Below are 19,973 nucleotides of genomic sequence, written 5' to 3'. Positions count from 1 at the left end.
TAAACCCTAAGATCGGAATGGTGATAATAGAGTACTGAAAATAGTGTGTAGTTTTATATTTTATAAAACCGGTGAAGTGTAAGTTTTCCGTATCAAGATAGTATTGTTAATGTCTATGTGAGTCATTATAACCATGCTTGATGTGATTGTTATGTCTGCCATGACGTTCTTTAGGCGTCGGATGCGGTAAGATATTTTTTCACCCTAGACTGGCCCCGTCTAGCTATAGCGAACAGCTCAGGTGTGGGGGTGTCAATCCCCGTATAGATCTTTACAAAATTACCTCGCTCTCTGTGACAACCGTCAAAATTCGAGTCGGTTCTAGATTTGACTAGACTTAGTTGCACATATAGGCACAACACATATTAGACTTAGTAACTAGAAGCTAAGTTATAACCTAGTAGAAACTTGGAAACAGATAGAAACAATGGATGGTGTACTTAGATTTCACATTGATATGTGAATTCTACTACTTAACTGTAGTGACTATCCATATTCGGGTCGGTCTTTGGATCGAACACCTTTTTATGAATCATATACACACATCATGCACTTGACCTAGCGGTATAAATTAGGTCCGAGTCTTGTAGGAACTTAAGTCAAAGTTGAAGACTAGGACTAGTATACTTGATTCCTCAATTTCGCTTGAATCTCGGAATCACTACATAGAATGCCAATAAACCGATAAAAATAAATTACAAACATTATTTATAACTATAAAAGAGTTATAATACCATAAGATAATTTAAAGTCTCAAATATTCTATTTATTTTGATATTCAAAGTTTATTAAACCCTAAAAGCCCTAAAAACTCATATTTATAAACTTTAACCTTAAAAATCCTATAAAAACAATTATGAACCTTATAATATTATCTTATCATAATAATTGTTATGAAATACAATTCAATGAAAAATAAAGATATAGTTATTAACATTTACCCTTGATTTATAAGTCAAAAATCAAGAGTTTTATGCATAAAAACTAGGTTAAGGTGCACAATTTATAAAAGTTGGATATTTTTATAAAAGATTTGAATTTTTATAAATGAAACTAGAGAAAGGGAGCCTCTCCTCCCCTAAAATCGGATCCCTCTCTCCCCATATCTCTCTCTCACACTCCCATTCTCCAACACACACACACATCTCTCTTCTTTCTTTCTCTCTCTAGAAAACTCTCTCTACCTTCTCTCTACTTTTTCTCTCCAAACACCACTCCATTCTCTCTTCCTCCCTCTAAGAACCAAGAAATTTTCCAGAAAACAAACCCAAGAACACTCCTCAAACTCGAAATCTTCATCATCTTGTGGTATTCTTTAAGGTAAAATCGATTTCTACACTTTTTCTTCAAGTTTTGCTGTTTTTCTTACACTTTCTTCTTCTTCGTCTTCTTCAAACTTGTTTTCTTTTTGTTAAAATGGTTTTTACAACATGATGGATATGTTTTAACACCATGCATGTATGATAAACAAGGTTGCATGTTCACGATCATAGTGCAAAAATCGATTTTAAGGATTAAAACATCAAACTCAAGTTAAGAGTTTTTGAGAAACAAAATTTTGTTCATAAATGCATGTATACATTTTGATAAGTTTTAATCTTTTGATCTCTGGAAACATGACTAAAATATGAGTTTATCATGATATATTTAAAATACTTGAAAAGATTTACTCAAGGAAATGATGAAAACTCACTTTTCTAACCAATCATCATGCATGCAATCTGCCAGATTTCTTTACCTGACTTTAAACTGTCATATCTCACTCATTTCTTAGCCAAAATTCGTGATTCTTTTTCTGAAATATAATATTTTGAGTTAGCTTTCAAACCCATCTGACCTCACTGGAAACTTCCAATATTTCGATATTTACCAATTTTTACAAAACGGTTGCTCAAACAACACTTTCCTTATGAACATTTGTTTTGTGTTGCATGTTCAAAGGACTTATTCATCACTAAAAATCATTCAAAAATTATTTTGAACTCTTAATATCATGTATTAATAGGTACAAAAAGATATTGATTCAAAAGTCTTTGTAACATGTTGCAAAAATTGTCAAAGTAACATCAATAATCTTTACATAAATCACAAGAACCAAGTTTTCTCTATAAATTTATTGAGCCTTTAGGCATGGTTTTCAACATCAAAAATAAGAAAACAATTTTTCATTGTTATTAAATTGTATGAAGATGCATTCTGGAAATTTTCAGCTCAATATATATTTTCTTTATTTTTATATGAAAATAGTAAGAAAATAGAGTGTTAAATCATATAAAATACTTACACTAGTAAATAAATTCTGGAACAATTCTTGGATGATTCTTTAACTTAATAAACATCTCTCATGAAGTTTCAATGACTTTTGTTATTGTTTAGTATGGTTTTTAATTTTCTTTTTATTTAGCTCTAATAAATCATAAAACAACTTTAGGGAAAGTGAAAATATTATTTCTTATTTTTCGCAGCTTGTACCCTATATGTAAGACTCAGAAAAATATGTTGGGAATTTTTCAAAATGTATATCTATTTTTCCATGATTTTTGTGTTTATAATGGATTAAAAACAGGAAAAATAGTTTTACTAATCCAAAATTAATAACAATTTACCAGAAACTCTTATAATATGTTAGGATGATAAATCAAAATTTTGATGATTTTTATCTTCTGTATGTTATTTTTCTTCTATTTTCCCAAGATTTAATACACTTAAAGGTACAAAAATCATAAAATTGGGTTAAACAGTTTATAAATCCATTTTTATATTTTTCCCAGCTTAAGTATGTGTAATAACACTTGTAAAAAAAGTTTTGTGAATTTTTGAAACTGTTATCTATTTATTTCTATTTTTATAGAATAAATAAACAAAAATCATAAAAATTGTGTTAAACTTTTTGAAAACACATATTAATATTTTTCCCAGATTATGTACACTGTAAAACAGTTGCACAAAAATTATAAGAATTTTTCATGATAATTTACTATTTTTCCATGATTTTATGATTATTCAAGGAATTAAATGGTGAAAAACAGTTAGACAAATCAAAAATTCAAGAAAATTTATCTTAAGGTCTTTGACTTCAATTAAAACTGAAATACAAAGTTTGGGAAATTTAGAACTAAATTGATTCAGTTTTTGAATATTTAATCATTAGAACACTTCTTAAAATGTTAAATATTAACATTTCAATAATGAGAATTTTCCACTTAAATTGTTATATAACAATTGATCCATTGAAATTTAATTTTCACAGAAAAATGTTTGTAACTTATCAATATTAAATTTTGACACAATATTGGCATAATTCTATTGTAGTAGTAAGTATACTAGTGTTAGATTTCGATTAGAGACTCACTAGCGAATACCATTATTGTAGGAATCGATAGTGGTACAAGTGGAACTTAGCTCAAGGCATCATTTGCATCATCTCAATGCATATTGTGAGTATTCACGACTCCCCCTATTTTCAGTTTTTATGTTTTGGGGTGGAAAATCATGTCCTAAACTATATATGTTCGTTATGTTTAGTTGACTAGTATAAACTTGATTACTATATTTTGCATATTGTGAGTATTCACGCACTCCCCTATTTTCAGTTTTTATGTTTTGGGGTGGAAAAGCATGTCCTAAACTATATATGTTCGTTATGTTTAGTTGACTAGTATAAACTTGATTACTATATTTTGCATATTGTGAGTATTCACGCACTCCCCTATTTTCGGTTTTTATGTTTTGGGGTGGAAAAGCATGTCCCGAAAAACTATTATTTGAATGTTGTATTTAAATCGATTTGTATCAAATATGATTGCTATTTATTGCTATATCTCTCTATGTATGTCTATGCAACACGGAACATGAGAACTTATCGTATTAAGGCCCTTCACTTATCTCTAACCATTAACTCTTTGAGCCAATGGTCATTATGGATAGCGCTATTAGGAATTGACAACTCCTCACTCGCCCTATTGCTGGAGTGCATGATACCATATTAATCTATGGAACGATAAGCATAGATCTTGATAGGGCTTCAGTCATAGGTTTGGTTGAGAAGTCATTGTTTGCTCATACACATACAAACTCGATACTTATTATAGCAATAAACTTGTTTATTAATTATAACAATGAACATAGTTTCTCATTACAACAACGAACTTTTATTACTGAAAACTTATATACATGTTTTAGCAATGAAATTATTTGCTCCTTGTAGCAACAAAATTGATTGCTCATTTTAGCAATGAAACTTGCTTACTCGTTTGAGTAACGAACTTTATCTTCCATGAGAATATGAATGTTGCATCTTATTCGGGCAACATAATTTATCCCTCGTGATGACAAAGAACTTTGTTTTTACAAACTTATTTACTCTTTTTAACAATATACTTTTATTATTGGAAACTTTTATCAAAACTTTGATTTCAATTCATGGAACCAATATTATTTTGTTTATCTGTGAGTACTCACCAACTATTTTTATAGTTGACGCTCGTTTTACATGCTTTTTCAGGAATCATCGAGTAAGCGGCACTTAGGGACACTTCACTTTTAGGAGCATTCGCATGTGTTGTATTTCAATTTACATTGTAATTTCTTTTAAAAGTTGTTCAAACCCATTGTGAAATTGTAATGATTTTTAATACTATGGTTGCTGTTGTCTTTTAACTTTTACTATGAAACCTTTTATACTGCCACGCCTCGTGTTTCCGCTTTAGCGGGGTGTGACACTCTCCTTCCAGGAGACTCAGGTTATAATTACAGGACTTAAAGTGTACGCTAAGTAGGTACGGTGAAGGTAGTGTCTCACTAGAGCATTAACGGTTTATTTCAAAGTTCTACTTTCTTTATTGTTTATTGAAACAACATCACTAGTGTAAATTCGTGATAGAATTTTATGACACGCATTTTTAAGAATTTGATAATATGCTGTTTTATGACACGCGATTTCCAGATTTCATGACACGCAACCTATTACATATGAAATATGAGTTTTATGACAGACATTTTATGACATGCAATATTTTCTGTCACAAAACTGTTTTGTTTATGTTTTCGGTTAAGCTATTTACCACTTTTTATATAAATAGCCTTTAATGAATAATGTCTAGTTGTAACAAATGTTGTAAAAATAGTATATTATCTTGGGTTATAAACCATCCAAAAATAATAACGACGATTTTTACAGTTATTTTTCTAATAATATTATTTTTAGTAAAATATTCATACTTTATCCTTTTTTTTATTATCAATTTTGTAAGTTTAAACACAAAATATGGTGTTTGAGTTTAGCTCAAATAAAATCACAACTCTTGTAGTGCCATAAACTACATATTCAATATTTTTGCAAGTATTAGTGTAGGTTGTAAAAAAAATACATCTAACTATCCCTAAGTTATATAGTTATATATATATATATATATATATATATATATATATATATATATATATATATATATATATATATATATTGTGACTTCGAAAATATTAAGAGAACAACCCATGTCCACCAAGTCTTACACGACACATATGTTAATAAACATGTTCATTACGATGTTTATGAGGTAATAACCTTTTTAAACAAATATTTGTTCCATATTCAACACACAAATAAGAAGCATGCAATTATTCAATGGTTAAACATAATCTAGCAAGTATGACACTTGTAAATAACGAGTTCATGATGTAATAACATGAGATATTATACATTTCAAGCACAAATTGCTACATGAACATATGGGTGCATGCAAATAGCCAATGGTTAACCGGAAATGGACTTGTATCCCCCCCACCACCACCAAAAAAAAGTATGAAAAACATGAAAAGAGTGGGGTATGAAGCTCACCTTGATTTCGTGGGTTAGGAGAAAGAAGAAGGAAGTTGTTGAGCCTAGACTTGTGTATCTTGAAGGTTACTCGAAAATGGCGATGCTCTAAGAAGCTACACATGATATGGTGTGTGTAAGAAGGATAATCTTAGCATAAACATGTATGGAAACACTTGAGTTTCATAAGAAACTTACCTAAGTTGCGTAGGACCGATTTTGATGGGGATATGATGCTCAAAATTTCTTTGAGAGAAGGGATGAGAGGAGTTTTTCTCTTGAGAGCAAGTGAGTAAAATGTTTGAAGTGTGTATGTGGGTGTGTGTTTGCAGCCGAGAATAAGAGGGAGGAAGAAAAGGTGGTGGCTTTGATGTATGGTGGGTATTCTTGTGTAGTGTATAGGTGCATGTGGGATAAAAGGGTGCATGGTGTAGATGTATGGTGGGTAACTCAAGGTAAAGTTATTAGGTGGCACATTTTCAATTTATTTTTCTCTTTTTTTTACTTAGCAAAAACCGAACCCTATAGGGTTCTCGGCCATAGCGGGCCTTTGAAATGGATTTTCGGTTTTTGTCTTGGCCCACAAGGAGGTTTTCAGTCTGTTAAAGCCCAAAGATGGAAAGGTTTTGAGTTTGGAATGTATATGGGCTTTTTGGTTTCAATTGGGTCGAATAAAATGGGTTTTCGGCCCAATGAGGCCCAAAAAAAAATTTCAGCCCAATAAGGCCAAAGGAAGAGTTTTCGGTCCAATAGGGTGTTGGGCCGAGAACTCTTGGGCAAAGGCCAAAAATTTGGCTTTGTTGGGCTATTGGATGACATTTGGGCTTGCAAGAAGTTGTTTTAATTTGATTCCTAAATGTAAGCACACATGAACTTAAATAACACTGTGGTTTGAATTTCACTAATTTGATATATCCCGGTTACATAGAGGAAAATTTATTGTGTACAAGCTTCACAATCTAAGCCCTAAATTGCTAGTTGTGACAAAGTTGCCCGATCATCGGTCGGTGAAGGAAATATTTTCTACCGGAGTTAATGTCTCATGAGAGAATATCAAAACCTTTGCATTTCAGATAGATTTTCAAAACTATATTTGTTCCAATTTTACTAAAGAATGCAAGAACGGGAGGTTTACCCACAATTATTGAAAAATCTAAAACTCCTAGATTGAAAGAAGATTTAAAACCTTTAAAAATGAATGAGAAATGCGGTTACTGAAGGCAATATTTTCTACCGGAGTTAAAGTCTCAAGATAGAATATCAAAACCTTTGCATTTCAGATAAGTTTCTAGAACTATATTTGTTCCAATCTTACTAAAGAATGCAAGAACATGAGGTCTACCCACAATTCTTGAAGAATCTAAAACTCCAAGAATGAAAGAAGATTTAAAACCTTTAAAAATGAATGAGCAACTCGAGCATAGAGATTTAATGGCGAAAATTCACAAGTTCTACTAAATCTATAATGAAAAAAATGCGAAATTAGATGTCTTAAATTACCAAACATTGTAGTCAAGAAGTAAGTTCTCTAATCTTTTCAATAATTTTCAAAAAATATGATTCAACACATGTTGGGGTTTACCTAAGAAACTAAACACATACGACCACAAATGAGAACTCATATTTAATCAATTATCGAATAATTACATTAGATACTAATGTGTAATAAACATTACAATTACACTTTTAAACTAATAATAATTTTTCATAATTTATTTGTATAAATATTTGTATATCAAAAAATATACATACTATTTAATCGCATACATTCTTTATGTACAACCTATTCAGAATAGATTACACAATATCAATTATAATGTTATAATTTTGTTAATTGCATTATGTTAGCATCTTATTTGTTTTAAAACTATACCTTCTCAACTAACCATATGCTTACAAAAATGTTAACTATCTATTTTACCATAATATATATAACCATAATTAACTACATAATTATTCCACTGCACAACGCGCGGGCATTCGCCTAGTCATACTATCATATCATACTATACTTATAAAGGAGACATTTTTCCTATCACCTCATGCATTTGAAACCCCCACACAAATTTCCAAGCACCTCATGCATTTGAAACCCCCACACATTTTCACCTTCAAAGTAATTAATCACACATCATGAAAGGTTTTATAACTTATATAATATGTTTAATAAACAATTAATGACTAGTCTACTAAAAAAATGTCATTCTCTTTTAGTAGACACACAAATACAAATCACATACAAAATTCACAAAGAAAACAAGTTTAAAGGTTTTGTGTTGGTTTGAGGGTTAGATTAGATTCATGTTATCGATCATATGTTATGGAAAGTGACATAGATAATATTTAATTAAATATTGTATATATGTTTGTATGTTTATGTTGTTTCAAAGTAATAATTAATTAAAAATCACGGATATGCAATATTATCCATAGTATCTATGTAAGTCTCTTTTAGAATGCAAATTATCTATCTTATCACTTTTTATTTTAGTATATGTTTAACATTTTAATTATAATAATAAGTGTCTTTTAAAAGTTTTCTTTCGTTTATTAATAATAATAAGTGGTTTTAAACCTAATGAACCATTATTATAAATAATAAAATCAAATTATAAAAATCAGAGATATGTCATATTATCCATTCAAGTCTGTTTTGAAATGCAAATTATCTATCTTATTAGTTTATTATTTAGTGTATGTTTCACATTTTAATAATAATATTAAGTGTTTCTTAAAAATCTTCTTTAACTTATTAATAATAATAAATGGTTTAAAATTAAAGAACAATAATTTTATATGATACTAACATCAATTTATAAAATACATAACTTTAACAACAAATAAATTGTATTTTAAATTAACATCATTATTGAAATTAGAAAAATAATCGCATAAGCAAAAATTTAAATTAATCACTCATAACAATTCTTAAAAATAATATTAAATAGATAATTATATTTAATTTTATTAATGAGGAAGGCAGGTTGATGTCAATGAATAATATTGTTCAAAATATTATGTCAAAGTTAATGTCAATAACATAACCATTTTAAACATATATGTTTGAACATTTTAACAATATATTTTAAACCTACGCTGCGCAACGCGCAAAAATTCGTCTAGTATACTTATAAAAGAAACATTTTTCCTTTCTCCACATTAATTTGAAACTCCCATGAGGTATTTTTACTTAAAGCATATTCATTTGAAACCTCTTATTTAAATGAATACGACTCAAAAGTCTCTTAATAATGGTTAACCATTCAAATGTTTTATAACTTATAAAATATCATTAATAAGCAATTAATGGATAATCTACTATAAAAGACCAATCTCTTTGAGTAGATACACAAATATCAATCACATACAAAATTTACAAAGAAAACAAGTCTAAAGGTTTTTGTGTTGGTTTGAGTAGTTTGGACCACTTTTCGAGCCATGTTATTATGTTAAGATTTTTAATTTGTAAGTTTGCTATATAGTAATTCTTTTCTTTTTCTTGGTTTAAGTATTCTTTTAAGACAATCATTGTATGTTGTGGTTGAAATTTCAATGTAAATTAGATTAAATTCATGTTATCGATCATATGTTATGAAATGTGATATAACTAATATTTAATCAAATATTGTATATATGTTTGTATGTTTGTGTTGCTTCAAAGCAATAATTAATTAAAAATCATGGATATGTCATATTATCCATATAAGTCTCTTTTAAAATGCAAATTGTCTATCTTATCACTTTATATTTTAGTATATGTTTAACATTTTATATGTAATAATAAGTGTTTTTTAAAAGTTTTCTTCACTTATTAATAATAATAACTGGTTTTAAAATTAAGGAGCAATAGTTATAAATAATAAAATGAAATTCTAAAAATCATGGATATATCATATTATCCATACATGTCTCTTTTAAAATACAAATTGTTAAGCTTTTCACTTTATTATTTAGTATATGTTTCATATTTGAATAATAATATTAAGTATTTCTTAAAAGTCTTCTTTAACTTATTAATAATAATAAGTGGTTTAAAATTAATGAACAATAATTTTAAATGATAATAACATCAAACTATAAATTACATAACGTTAGCTATAAATAAATTGTATTTTAAATTAACATCATTAATGAAATTAGAAAATAATAGCATAAGTAAAATTTTAAATTAATCAATCATAACAATTGTTAAAAATAATACTAAATATATAATTATATTTAATTCTATTAAAGAGGAATGTGGGTTAATGTCAATGAATATTATTGTTCAAAATAGTTGAGATTATATATATATATATATATATATATATATATATATATATATATATATATATATAGGCTTAGGTTATTCTTTTCACACTTAATATTGTATTTATATTGTATGTTATGAAAATTATTAAGAGAATAAGTTATTTAGCAATGCGAATACGTTAAACCTTACAAAATATCGTCATTTTCATGTATTCTTGCTAATTATTATTTATTTTTGTTCTCGTACATCGTTTTTCACTCATTTTCATTCTGAAAGAATACGACCCATAAAAACATTTTGACAACATTCTGATAGAAATGAAAATAATAATAATAATAAGTGTATAATAACCTTATAAACGATTTAATCTACGAGAATGTGTGTTAATGACACTAGTTATGTAAGATTGAACGTATTTATATTATCAAACAACATATTTTATTTATCATTCTCATTGTATACGATATTTGTACAATAATTAGTTAGAATACTTGAACCTAGCTCTCTCTCTCTCTCTCTCTATATATATATATATATATATATATATATATATATATATATATATATATATATATATATATATATATATGTATATATACACATATACATATATAAATTAGTGTAAAAATATTATATCAAAGTTAATGTCAATAACATAACCATAATAAACATATATTTTTCAATATTCTAACAATATATTTTTCAATATTCTAACAATACATAAAAGAGACATTTTTACAAGCACGGTTGCACCGCATGCATTTGAAACCTCCATGATTTTTCAGCTTCTTTCTAATAATTATATACATATATTAAAACCCAACACATCTGAGAACAATAAACTTCCAACGTTTCAGATTTTTGCCACATCTTAATATCGTAATGACAAAAACATCGACATCAGTTTGTAACCATCCACATCACTTTGTAAATTCCTCCGCCCCTTTCTTCTTCATTCGTCTCCGACTACATTCCTTTCTTCTTCGTTCGTCTTTGACTGTTCGTTTGATTCTCCTGACGACTTCATCCAAAAATATAGGATTTCGATTTCTCTCACCAAAAATCTTCTGCGCTCTATTGCCGCCACCAAACACCTGCAACCAAGTGCTGTAATCTGAGGAATTTCAGTATGTTGTTGGTTGTTTCAATTTTCTTATGATTTTCATTTAATTGATATTCTTTCTAATCCTACTGTGTTTTTGAGCAATGTCTCCGTATTTTTGGGTTTGACGATCGTTTGATTCTCCTTACTACTTCATCTAAAAATATAGGATTTGGATTTCTCTCACCAAAAACCTTATGCGCTCTATTGCTGCCACCAAACGCCTGCAACCAAGTGCCTGAGGAATTCCGGTATGTTGTTGGTGGTTTTAGTTTTTTTTAATGATTTTCATTAAATTTGTCTTCTTTCTAATCCTATTGTGTTTTTGAGCAATGTCTCCGACTTTTTGGGTTTGACGATCGACGATTTGCCGTCCAAGAAATCAGGATTTCAATTTCTGTCGCCAACCACCTTTGTGCTCAATTGCCGCCACCAATCGCTTGTGCTCTGTTATTGTTTAGAATTTTGATATGTCATATGTTTCTCCAACAACTTTGAACTCCATCCTTCTTCCTTTCCAACTTCCTCCGTTTGATGCTTAGGACTTTTTTTCCTCCGGGAATTTAGGGCTTCAATTCCACTTCTTCTCTTCTTGGCTTTCACCATTCGTGTAGGAAACTCGATAAAAAAAGACTTCTCAGACTTAATTTCAACTTCCTAGAGTATCACGTAAGTGTGTTTCTCAAATTTGAAGCAATTTCTGCATATTCACACGAATGCCTAATTTCCAAAATTGTTTTACAAAATTACAAGACCGTTGCAGATCTTTGCAAATATCAACCAATTAAATTTATATTCACAGAATTAGATAATCCACTTATTATCTATTTTCTTTCATTTTTCTTGTGATTATGTGATGTAATTGATAATTTAACTATTTTCCTTTTATGTAGACAAGGTGTTTGTTGTTTTGTCTGTATGAATGAGGAACTATTTTTTTTCTGTTCATAACCAATACGTGGTTGTGGATATAATATGTATGGTGAATAATACAAATATGACAAGCATGGCATTATTTGGCTGATGTTTCTGAAACTTTATCAAGAATGCTTCTCCTGTGACCAATTAGATTGTGAATTCCATGCTAGACAGGTTTTTTTCCAAACGGTAGGTGTTAGTTTTTGAGTTTTTAAAAGTCAATTGCTATCATTAATTTTGTTTATATATTAATGAAATATTTTCTTCTTTTAGCAATTGAAACCATAAGGAATAGTCAAACCATCATCTTTGACTCACCAACTTGTTTCTTCACGAGCACTTCTTCTTGCTACTAACACTTCAGGTAACATTCATTAATCTGTTTTTTGAATCTTGATAATGTCTCATTTTAAGCATAGGTTGAAGATTAAATGTGAAATTGTAGATTCTGAGCATACCTTAAGGAGAGCAAGGCCTTTTGGGGTGTCAAAAGAGGTAGATTTTTTTCCCATAATTCCCATAAACATGTGTAAGAGCATGCACAAATGTGACATTCTCGAATTTTCCTAAAAATAAACAAAACCTACAACATGAAAAATACACTAATATTCCCAAAATAAATATCAAGTAAATTAAAATAAAAACTAAATTTTAATCATAAATTAGCTAAATTATAGTATTAAAATATCATATTTTATTGCTGTTCTAAAAAAATAAAAAATAAAAATAAATAAAAATGAAAATTAAAAAATAAAAAAAATAAAAATATCAAAATTTTCTGTTATTTATAAAATTACGATTTTAACTTTTTAACATATTATAATTAACTTTTAGTTTAAATATGTTATCTTCTACGAGCAATTGACATTTTAAAGTCATAACTTTTGTATAATTTATGATTTTATGCAAATTAGTTAAATTATTAATTTCAATATAATGTTAAACGGTTAACTTAAATCAAAATTTCACAAGCTTGAAAAAAATCGAGAGACTATTTTATAGATAGTTAAAAGTTATAAATTATAGTGTTAAACCTAAAATGTAATCCTAAATTAACAAAAAAACCATGAAACTATTTTTTATAATCATTAAGAATTTTCTAATAAGTAACTTAAAAACAACTTACAATAAGAATAGTTAAAAGTAATATTATATAAAAATTATAATGTTATATTTAAAAACAAAAACAATGTTTATTGTTTTAAATAATTACAACCAATGAAACTAACAATATTCATCACATAAGTTTTAAAAAAGTTAAATTTCTGAAACCAAATAAGAGTTTCCAAATACGTTATTTTAAATAACTTACAACAACAGTAATTAAAAGTAATATTATTTACAAAAATTATATTGTTATCTATAAAAACAAAAAACAATGTTTGATATTTTAAATAATTACAATGATATAAATTAAAAAATCTTAAGCGAATAAACTTTTTAAAATTAATTAATCATAAAAACAACTATAAATATCATTAAATCATATATTATATTTAATTTGCTCATGAGTAACCTGCCATGATATTTTTTTTGCAAATTAAGTAATTTAAAAAATAAACATTTCAAACATACTATTTTTTTTTAAAACAAAAATTTCATTAGCTTCAAAGAAAATCACACACTTACACTAAAAAACACAACACATTTGAAATTAGAATAATACAAACTTAAACTTAAACTTAAAAGACATAACACACTTGAAATTAAATTAACACATACGGAAACTTAAAAAACATAACACACTAAAAAAAATTAATTTAAAAGACGAGTTTAAAATTAAGCATATTTGAGGTCTGCCTCATAATTTGCCAAAACTCAACAAACCGAAAATCTTTGTTAGTTTCAATACGGTATGCTTCAATAGCATTCTCTAGCAAAGTATTTTCGTTTCCACCATTTTCAGCTTCATGCATCACCCTACGAAACACACTGTTAAACAGGGTTGTAAGTACGTTTGCGTGCCTCCATTTGGAATCGATTTATTCTTTACCTCGAGGCACTGGGGCTTTGCGGTTGTATTTTTCGGTTATTATCCTCCAAAAGGTTGTCGTATGGAGGGTAATATGAATTGGGTCTTCTGTAACATCAACCCATGAATAAGCCAACAACATCTTTTCATTAGGGGACAAAAACGAACCACACATGCATTAACGATAATGTTTTGAAGAATATGAAAAATAAGAAAGTTAGGAAAACCGAATTAAGAAGATTTGAATAAGATGAAAAATGAATAAGGACGATGATATTTATAGTTTAATATTTGAAATTTTGAAAAAAAATGGTTATATTTTTTAAATTCAGTATTTTTTTTGAAAAGATAGCATTTTTTTTTGAAAAAATAAGGAATTTGATTAAATGATAAAAAGAAGAGCAATATTATATTATTATTTACAAATTACAAATTTCTCCCTCATCGGTGAAACCCCACCGAATTGCTTCGGCTCCGCATGCCTCGACTAGGCATTCATCGAAGATGCCGACCCAATTGCCGAGATCGAGCCTACTCCAAATCCAACCAGCCTTATAATTTAAAGGGAAAAGAAAAGGAAATAAATAACCCTTATTAAAAATATGGCGGCTTCCGCAGTACCGCAACACCACCTCAATCAGTCACGTTAAGGCCATACGGAATGGTCACGCGTGTTTGGGATGCCACATAGATATTTCACCATTCCACACCCAACCCACCAGGGTATGGAAATGGTGTTCACCGGTGGGCTGGTGGTGAAGGGGGCAAAAAGAAAGAGAGAGAAAGAGGGAAACTGTGAGGGAAATTGTGAGGGACCAATCAGATGCAGCGTCTTCTTCCGTCTTCCCATCATGTCACACGCAGCCCACCGGCTTTGGGGGCGGTGTTCACGCGTGGGAGAGGCTGCCACCTCAGCCCAAGACCCGTGAAATGACTCCCATACCGGGTAGCCTAATATCATTCGTAATCATCGTCATCTATTTTCATTTTCTATAATCCTTTCGAGTTTTACTTAAAAGGGTTCCGTTTCCAAGGTTATCTGTACACGCTTCTTCTGCACGTTTAAAGCGACCCCAAAATAAATGCTTCATTACAAAGCATTTTAAAAACACCTGAAAACCCTAATTTCCAGCAAGCTCCCAGTAAGATCAATGGCTTTCCCAAACATGGTACTTAAGCTGCTGGTCCAAAGGAGAACCCAAAAAGTTTTATTTGCAGAAGCCACTAAGGAGTTTGTAGATTTTCTGTTGCACATCTTCTCTCTGCCTCTCGGCACCCTCATCCAGCTACGGGGTTCCAATCAAATGGTAGGTAGTTTGGGTCAACTCAAAGAAAGCGTTGAGATATTGAATCAAGCTTACTTTCAACCAGGTATCCGTAAAGATGATATCGTTAACCCTAAAACAACGTTCAATGGAAACATGCCTCTGTTGTCGAATGATGCCTCTATGGATGATGAACCTTATACACCAAAAACACTCTACAGGTGTAGTTACAATATTCGTTCTCCAGGTTCAGGTTATAATAATGGTCGTTGTAATTATATATACGTGAGTTAAAATCCGGATGTTGTGTGTCCTAGTTGTGGTGCTTTGATGAATTTCCGTTTGACGCCTGCTGGGCCGCCTAAAAAGGACGATGAGGCGGCGATGAAGGAAGCGGAGAGGAAGAAAGTACTACAAGGTGGGTATGTGAAGGAGGTGGTGACTTATATGGTTATGGATAACTTGGTGGTGAAACCCATGTCCACCATTTCTAGCATTACTCTCATCAATAGCTTTGGGGTGAATGATCTGAATCAGCTTGAGGAGAAATTATTTTCATTTGGAAATGATGAGGTAATTATATATTATAAAACTTTTTCTTGTGAAGTACAAATTATTGTTAATTGTTAATGTTGAATTTGTTATATGAGTTTTGATAGGCACTGGAGTTGTTGAAGGCGTCTTTGATGACGGACCAAGTGCTAACGACTCTGTTCAGGCAGATGGAATGACAGATCATCCTTGGAATACGATCGATCATTTTGCTGTAGTAGTGCTGTCGTTTTTGAGGGATTATCTTTTGTTATTATATATCTGAATCTTGATGGCATAATTATGGATGGTGATGATAATGGCTGTGGATTTTTAGATTTAATGTTGTTTTGGGTCTGTTGGTGTCTGTATTTAATCTTTCCGCGTTTATATATTATGTATGTATTGTCTTGCTTAATTTTCTAGTTATGTAATGTTTTCGTTTTTATTAGGTTAATACATTTTTTTTAACCATTACTAGGTGGTTAAAATCGGTTTTGGTTAATGGTTAAGTGGTTAATTCAAATGTGGTTATCGGTTAATTTTGGTTAACCAAAAAGGTTATAAAAAGTAAATTTATTTCAAAGAAAAGTAAAATTCATTGGGAGTAAATATATTGTCACATCATTTGCTGGTTCATTTCTTTCATTAGTAACATCAATCACCGGATTCAATTCATCCCTTAAAGTTGTATTTTGGTTTTTTGTGGCTTCTTCCATACAAAATTTTTTGAAAATATATTCATACTAATTTGTGATAATATGACATCAACGGAATGGGTGAAGGCACTTAAATATTTTAGGCTTGCGTTAAAAACTATTTAAATTCCAATCCCACTCATATTTTGGTTTTTTGATGCACTTTAGTGCACTTTAAATATTTCCTGAAAATATATCCACATTAGAATTTGTGAATATGGGTTTAGCATTTTAAGAGGTCACGTAACAGTGGGATTGTAATTTAAACTCACTAAAGCAAACTTCAAAAACAAACATGGAACGAATCAAGATGTGAAGTGCAGTAAAACACGGAAAAAAAAAACAAAACAAAATAACAGAAGGATATAAAAAAAATACCTGAATAGTGAATCCGAAGGGGATGAAAAAGAGACGTTTATATTTTCTAATATGCAAGTGGACTTTGACAATGAAGATTGAAGAAGAAGAAGAATGACGCCGGTATTGTCAATAATAAAAGGGTTTTATTTTATTGGGGCTTTGGTATTTTCAATATTTATGGACGGTTGTACACTGATATTGGTTATCAAAACTAAAAATCAAATCAAACGGTTTTAAAAATGGTTCGGTTAATATGGTTCGGTTTTAACGGCTTTAGCGGTTATGGTTCGGTTTTTCGGTTTTTATACTCACCCCTAGCTTTTATGACGTTGTATAAAATGCAAATTACCGATCTTCCATCTCTTAATTTTTTCTTCTTCGCTTCCTTCCTTCTTCGACAAACCTCTCTCTCTCTCTCTCTCTCTCTCTCTCTCTCTCTCTCTCTCCAAAACTCCATCCGCCCCTTGCAATCCTTGCATCCTGAAACCCTTCCCCGATCGAAATCCCAACAACGATACCTTGGCCCTGAATCTTGATATAAATGCGAACACATCCATTAGAAAAACCTTATTTTTCTGATAAAAACAACATTTGTTTCTCACTAAACCCCTCCTCTTTCTCTTCTTCAAAAGCCAACACAACAGGGTTTTTTTTTCATTGTATTTCTCAGTAAAAATATGAGATGTAATTTATGTTTCGATGTTTTATCTGAAAAGTCTTGATTTAGTAGAAATTTCAGTCAATATCATTAAAAATATTAACAATAGTCAACATTATCTATCTACCTCCTCTAATAAATAAAATCTCTAAACTGGCACGTGTCCCTCTTCTAATACATTCATTTGCCACATGGCATTCTTCTAATTCCTTCATACGTTTTCTTCTCAGCTAAGTCAAATATCATCCGATTTTACTCCTTTTGACTGATATTAATACCTTTTAAGATTAACAAGAATCTTATCATTAATTGAAATTTAAATTCAATTCTTATCTAAGGAAACCTACTTATTATGAAAAAGTCTATTTGAAGATAAATCCCAATAAATTAGGGAGAAACAATCGTCCATACCTTATTGCCTGTCAATTGTATGTTATATAATATATACCACCATCATCCTTAATGTAGTCTTATGATTTTAGTTTGGTTACTAATTTACGAAATCAAAAGGAATACAACAAGAAACCACCTGTTCATACTCTTCTTCATTCTTCATACGTTTTCTGTTGATTATTGTTTTTTTTCATTTCTTTTGATAGATCGGTTTTAATCTTCCCCACTCTTCATTCATTCACCGTTTAGCAATTGAATTTCGATTTTTATTATTCCTGTTGATTGTTTATGTCAATGTACTTTTCGATTTGTCAATATATAGCATGGTACTTTAAATAATGTACTTTATGCCAGGGTAAAATAGCAAGCTACTTTTTTATACACTTACAAAGTACTTTGACTCATTACGTTTTGAAAGTACTGTAATATGAACATTTCTTTTTCTGTTAAAGCTTTGAAATTTGTTTAATATATTCATAACAATTGTTGCTGTTTAATTTTCTTTTTTCTGTTCTTCGTAATACTATCTTATGATCATAACTTTATTTCAATGGAAATACATATTTGTAGGTGTAGCTATGAACATATTCTTCTGGAAATGGATAAAGATTTTACCTCTTGAAGGTATTATAATAATTCGTGATGATGAGATTGAAGTGATTAAGGCTATAAAGATTGTTTTTGGAATAAGATGGAACATAAAAATGGTGGATCGTGAAGATGGTCCACTTATTTCAGAAAAAGATGCTATTTGTAGTCAAACAATATTGGGTTGCAGTGAAAATAACTCACCTTCTTCTAGATGAAAATAATGATTTTTTTTTTCTTTTGAATTTTGAGAAAGTCATGAATATTATGGAGGGTGGTCAACTATTATTATCAGTTGTCAGTTGACTTTCACATGGTAGCAATTTAGATTTGGGTTGAAACAACATGTTTTTTTTGGTATATACACATTACACATTTGGTTTGTGTATTTTCTCTGTTTGGTCTTCAAAGCAAGCATAATGTAAAAGTGTAAACGAACGAGTTTTTATGCTATTTATATATCGGTAGTTTTACATTCATCTCACTCAAGACTTGTTTTTCATACAACCTCTTATTTATGCTTCTCCAAGTTTGACTATTCTGACCATCTAAATCAAAATTACAACTGTCACCCAAACACACAAGATCAAATAGAGAAAAAAAAAATTGTTTTCATGTATTATGTATACATGATTACATTCTTTAAGGAATTATAAAAGATAAGACGTTTATAAGATAAATACTTTTAATTTTGTTATTGTTTAATAACTAAAAATAAACAATGGCAAGTTTTTCTCTCACTCAATATTTAGTAACTACGACGATATTTATTAGATTGGGATGTATTTACTTTGGTTTTTATTGGAATTTTAATAAGTTTTATTGAAAGAAAATTTAACTGTTTACTTTTATATGTATTTTCTTAGACTCCAATGATAGGGCTTTAATCATTTTTGTAAATGTTTACTTTTATATGTATTTTCTTAGACTCCAAAGATAGGGCTTTAATCATTTTCTTAGAGAGTAATTGTTTTTGTAACAATAAAGATCACGAATAAAGATTTTCCATTTACTTATAATACATATAGTATATAGCTAATTTTATTATTTATAGTTTATTAAAAATATATAACCAGACCAGAGTAAGTCTTATATATTCTTTTAATAATATAATTATAACATAAAATTTAAAATATAAAACATAATTATTATATATAAAGTTATCTTTTACATTGTATAATGTTAAATAATTTTTTATTACAAACAATAAATAATATCTTTTAAAAAATCTACATGTTCTTGTCATTTTTTAATATGAAGCGAAATTAGAATGCTAACATGCACGAGAAATGAAATTACAATGTTATTTTATGTTTTTAAATTAACAGAAATTTTCAATAAATAGAAGTGCAATGCTATTAATTAAACTATGTTTATTTATGATCAAGATTTCATTTTTATAATGGTTGTGTTATTTTATA

At 29.2% G+C, this 19,973-nt stretch overlaps 1 protein-coding gene across 1 annotated transcript; it reads left to right on the top strand.

Moving 5' to 3' along the window:
• The first annotated feature begins 15,210 nt into the window (after positions 1-15,210).
• LOC145130162 (uncharacterized) lies at positions 15,211-16,055 on the top strand. Its single transcript, XM_079065004.1, has 3 exons — positions 15,211-15,545; positions 15,642-15,897; positions 15,984-16,055. Exons 1-3 carry the CDS (start codon positions 15,211-15,213, stop codon positions 16,053-16,055), a joined length of 663 nt encoding a protein of 220 aa, XP_078921130.1.
• The last annotated feature ends 3,918 nt before the right edge of the window (positions 16,056-19,973 follow it).

Source organism: Lactuca virosa, chromosome 8 (genome assembly GCF_052849685.1).
Source record: "Lactuca virosa cultivar CGN04683 chromosome 8, Lactuca_virosa_CGN04683_v6, whole genome shotgun sequence".
NCBI classification, from domain to species: domain Eukaryota; kingdom Viridiplantae; phylum Streptophyta; class Magnoliopsida; order Asterales; family Asteraceae; genus Lactuca; species Lactuca virosa.
This window is presented reverse-complemented; position numbering and strand designations above follow the sequence as displayed.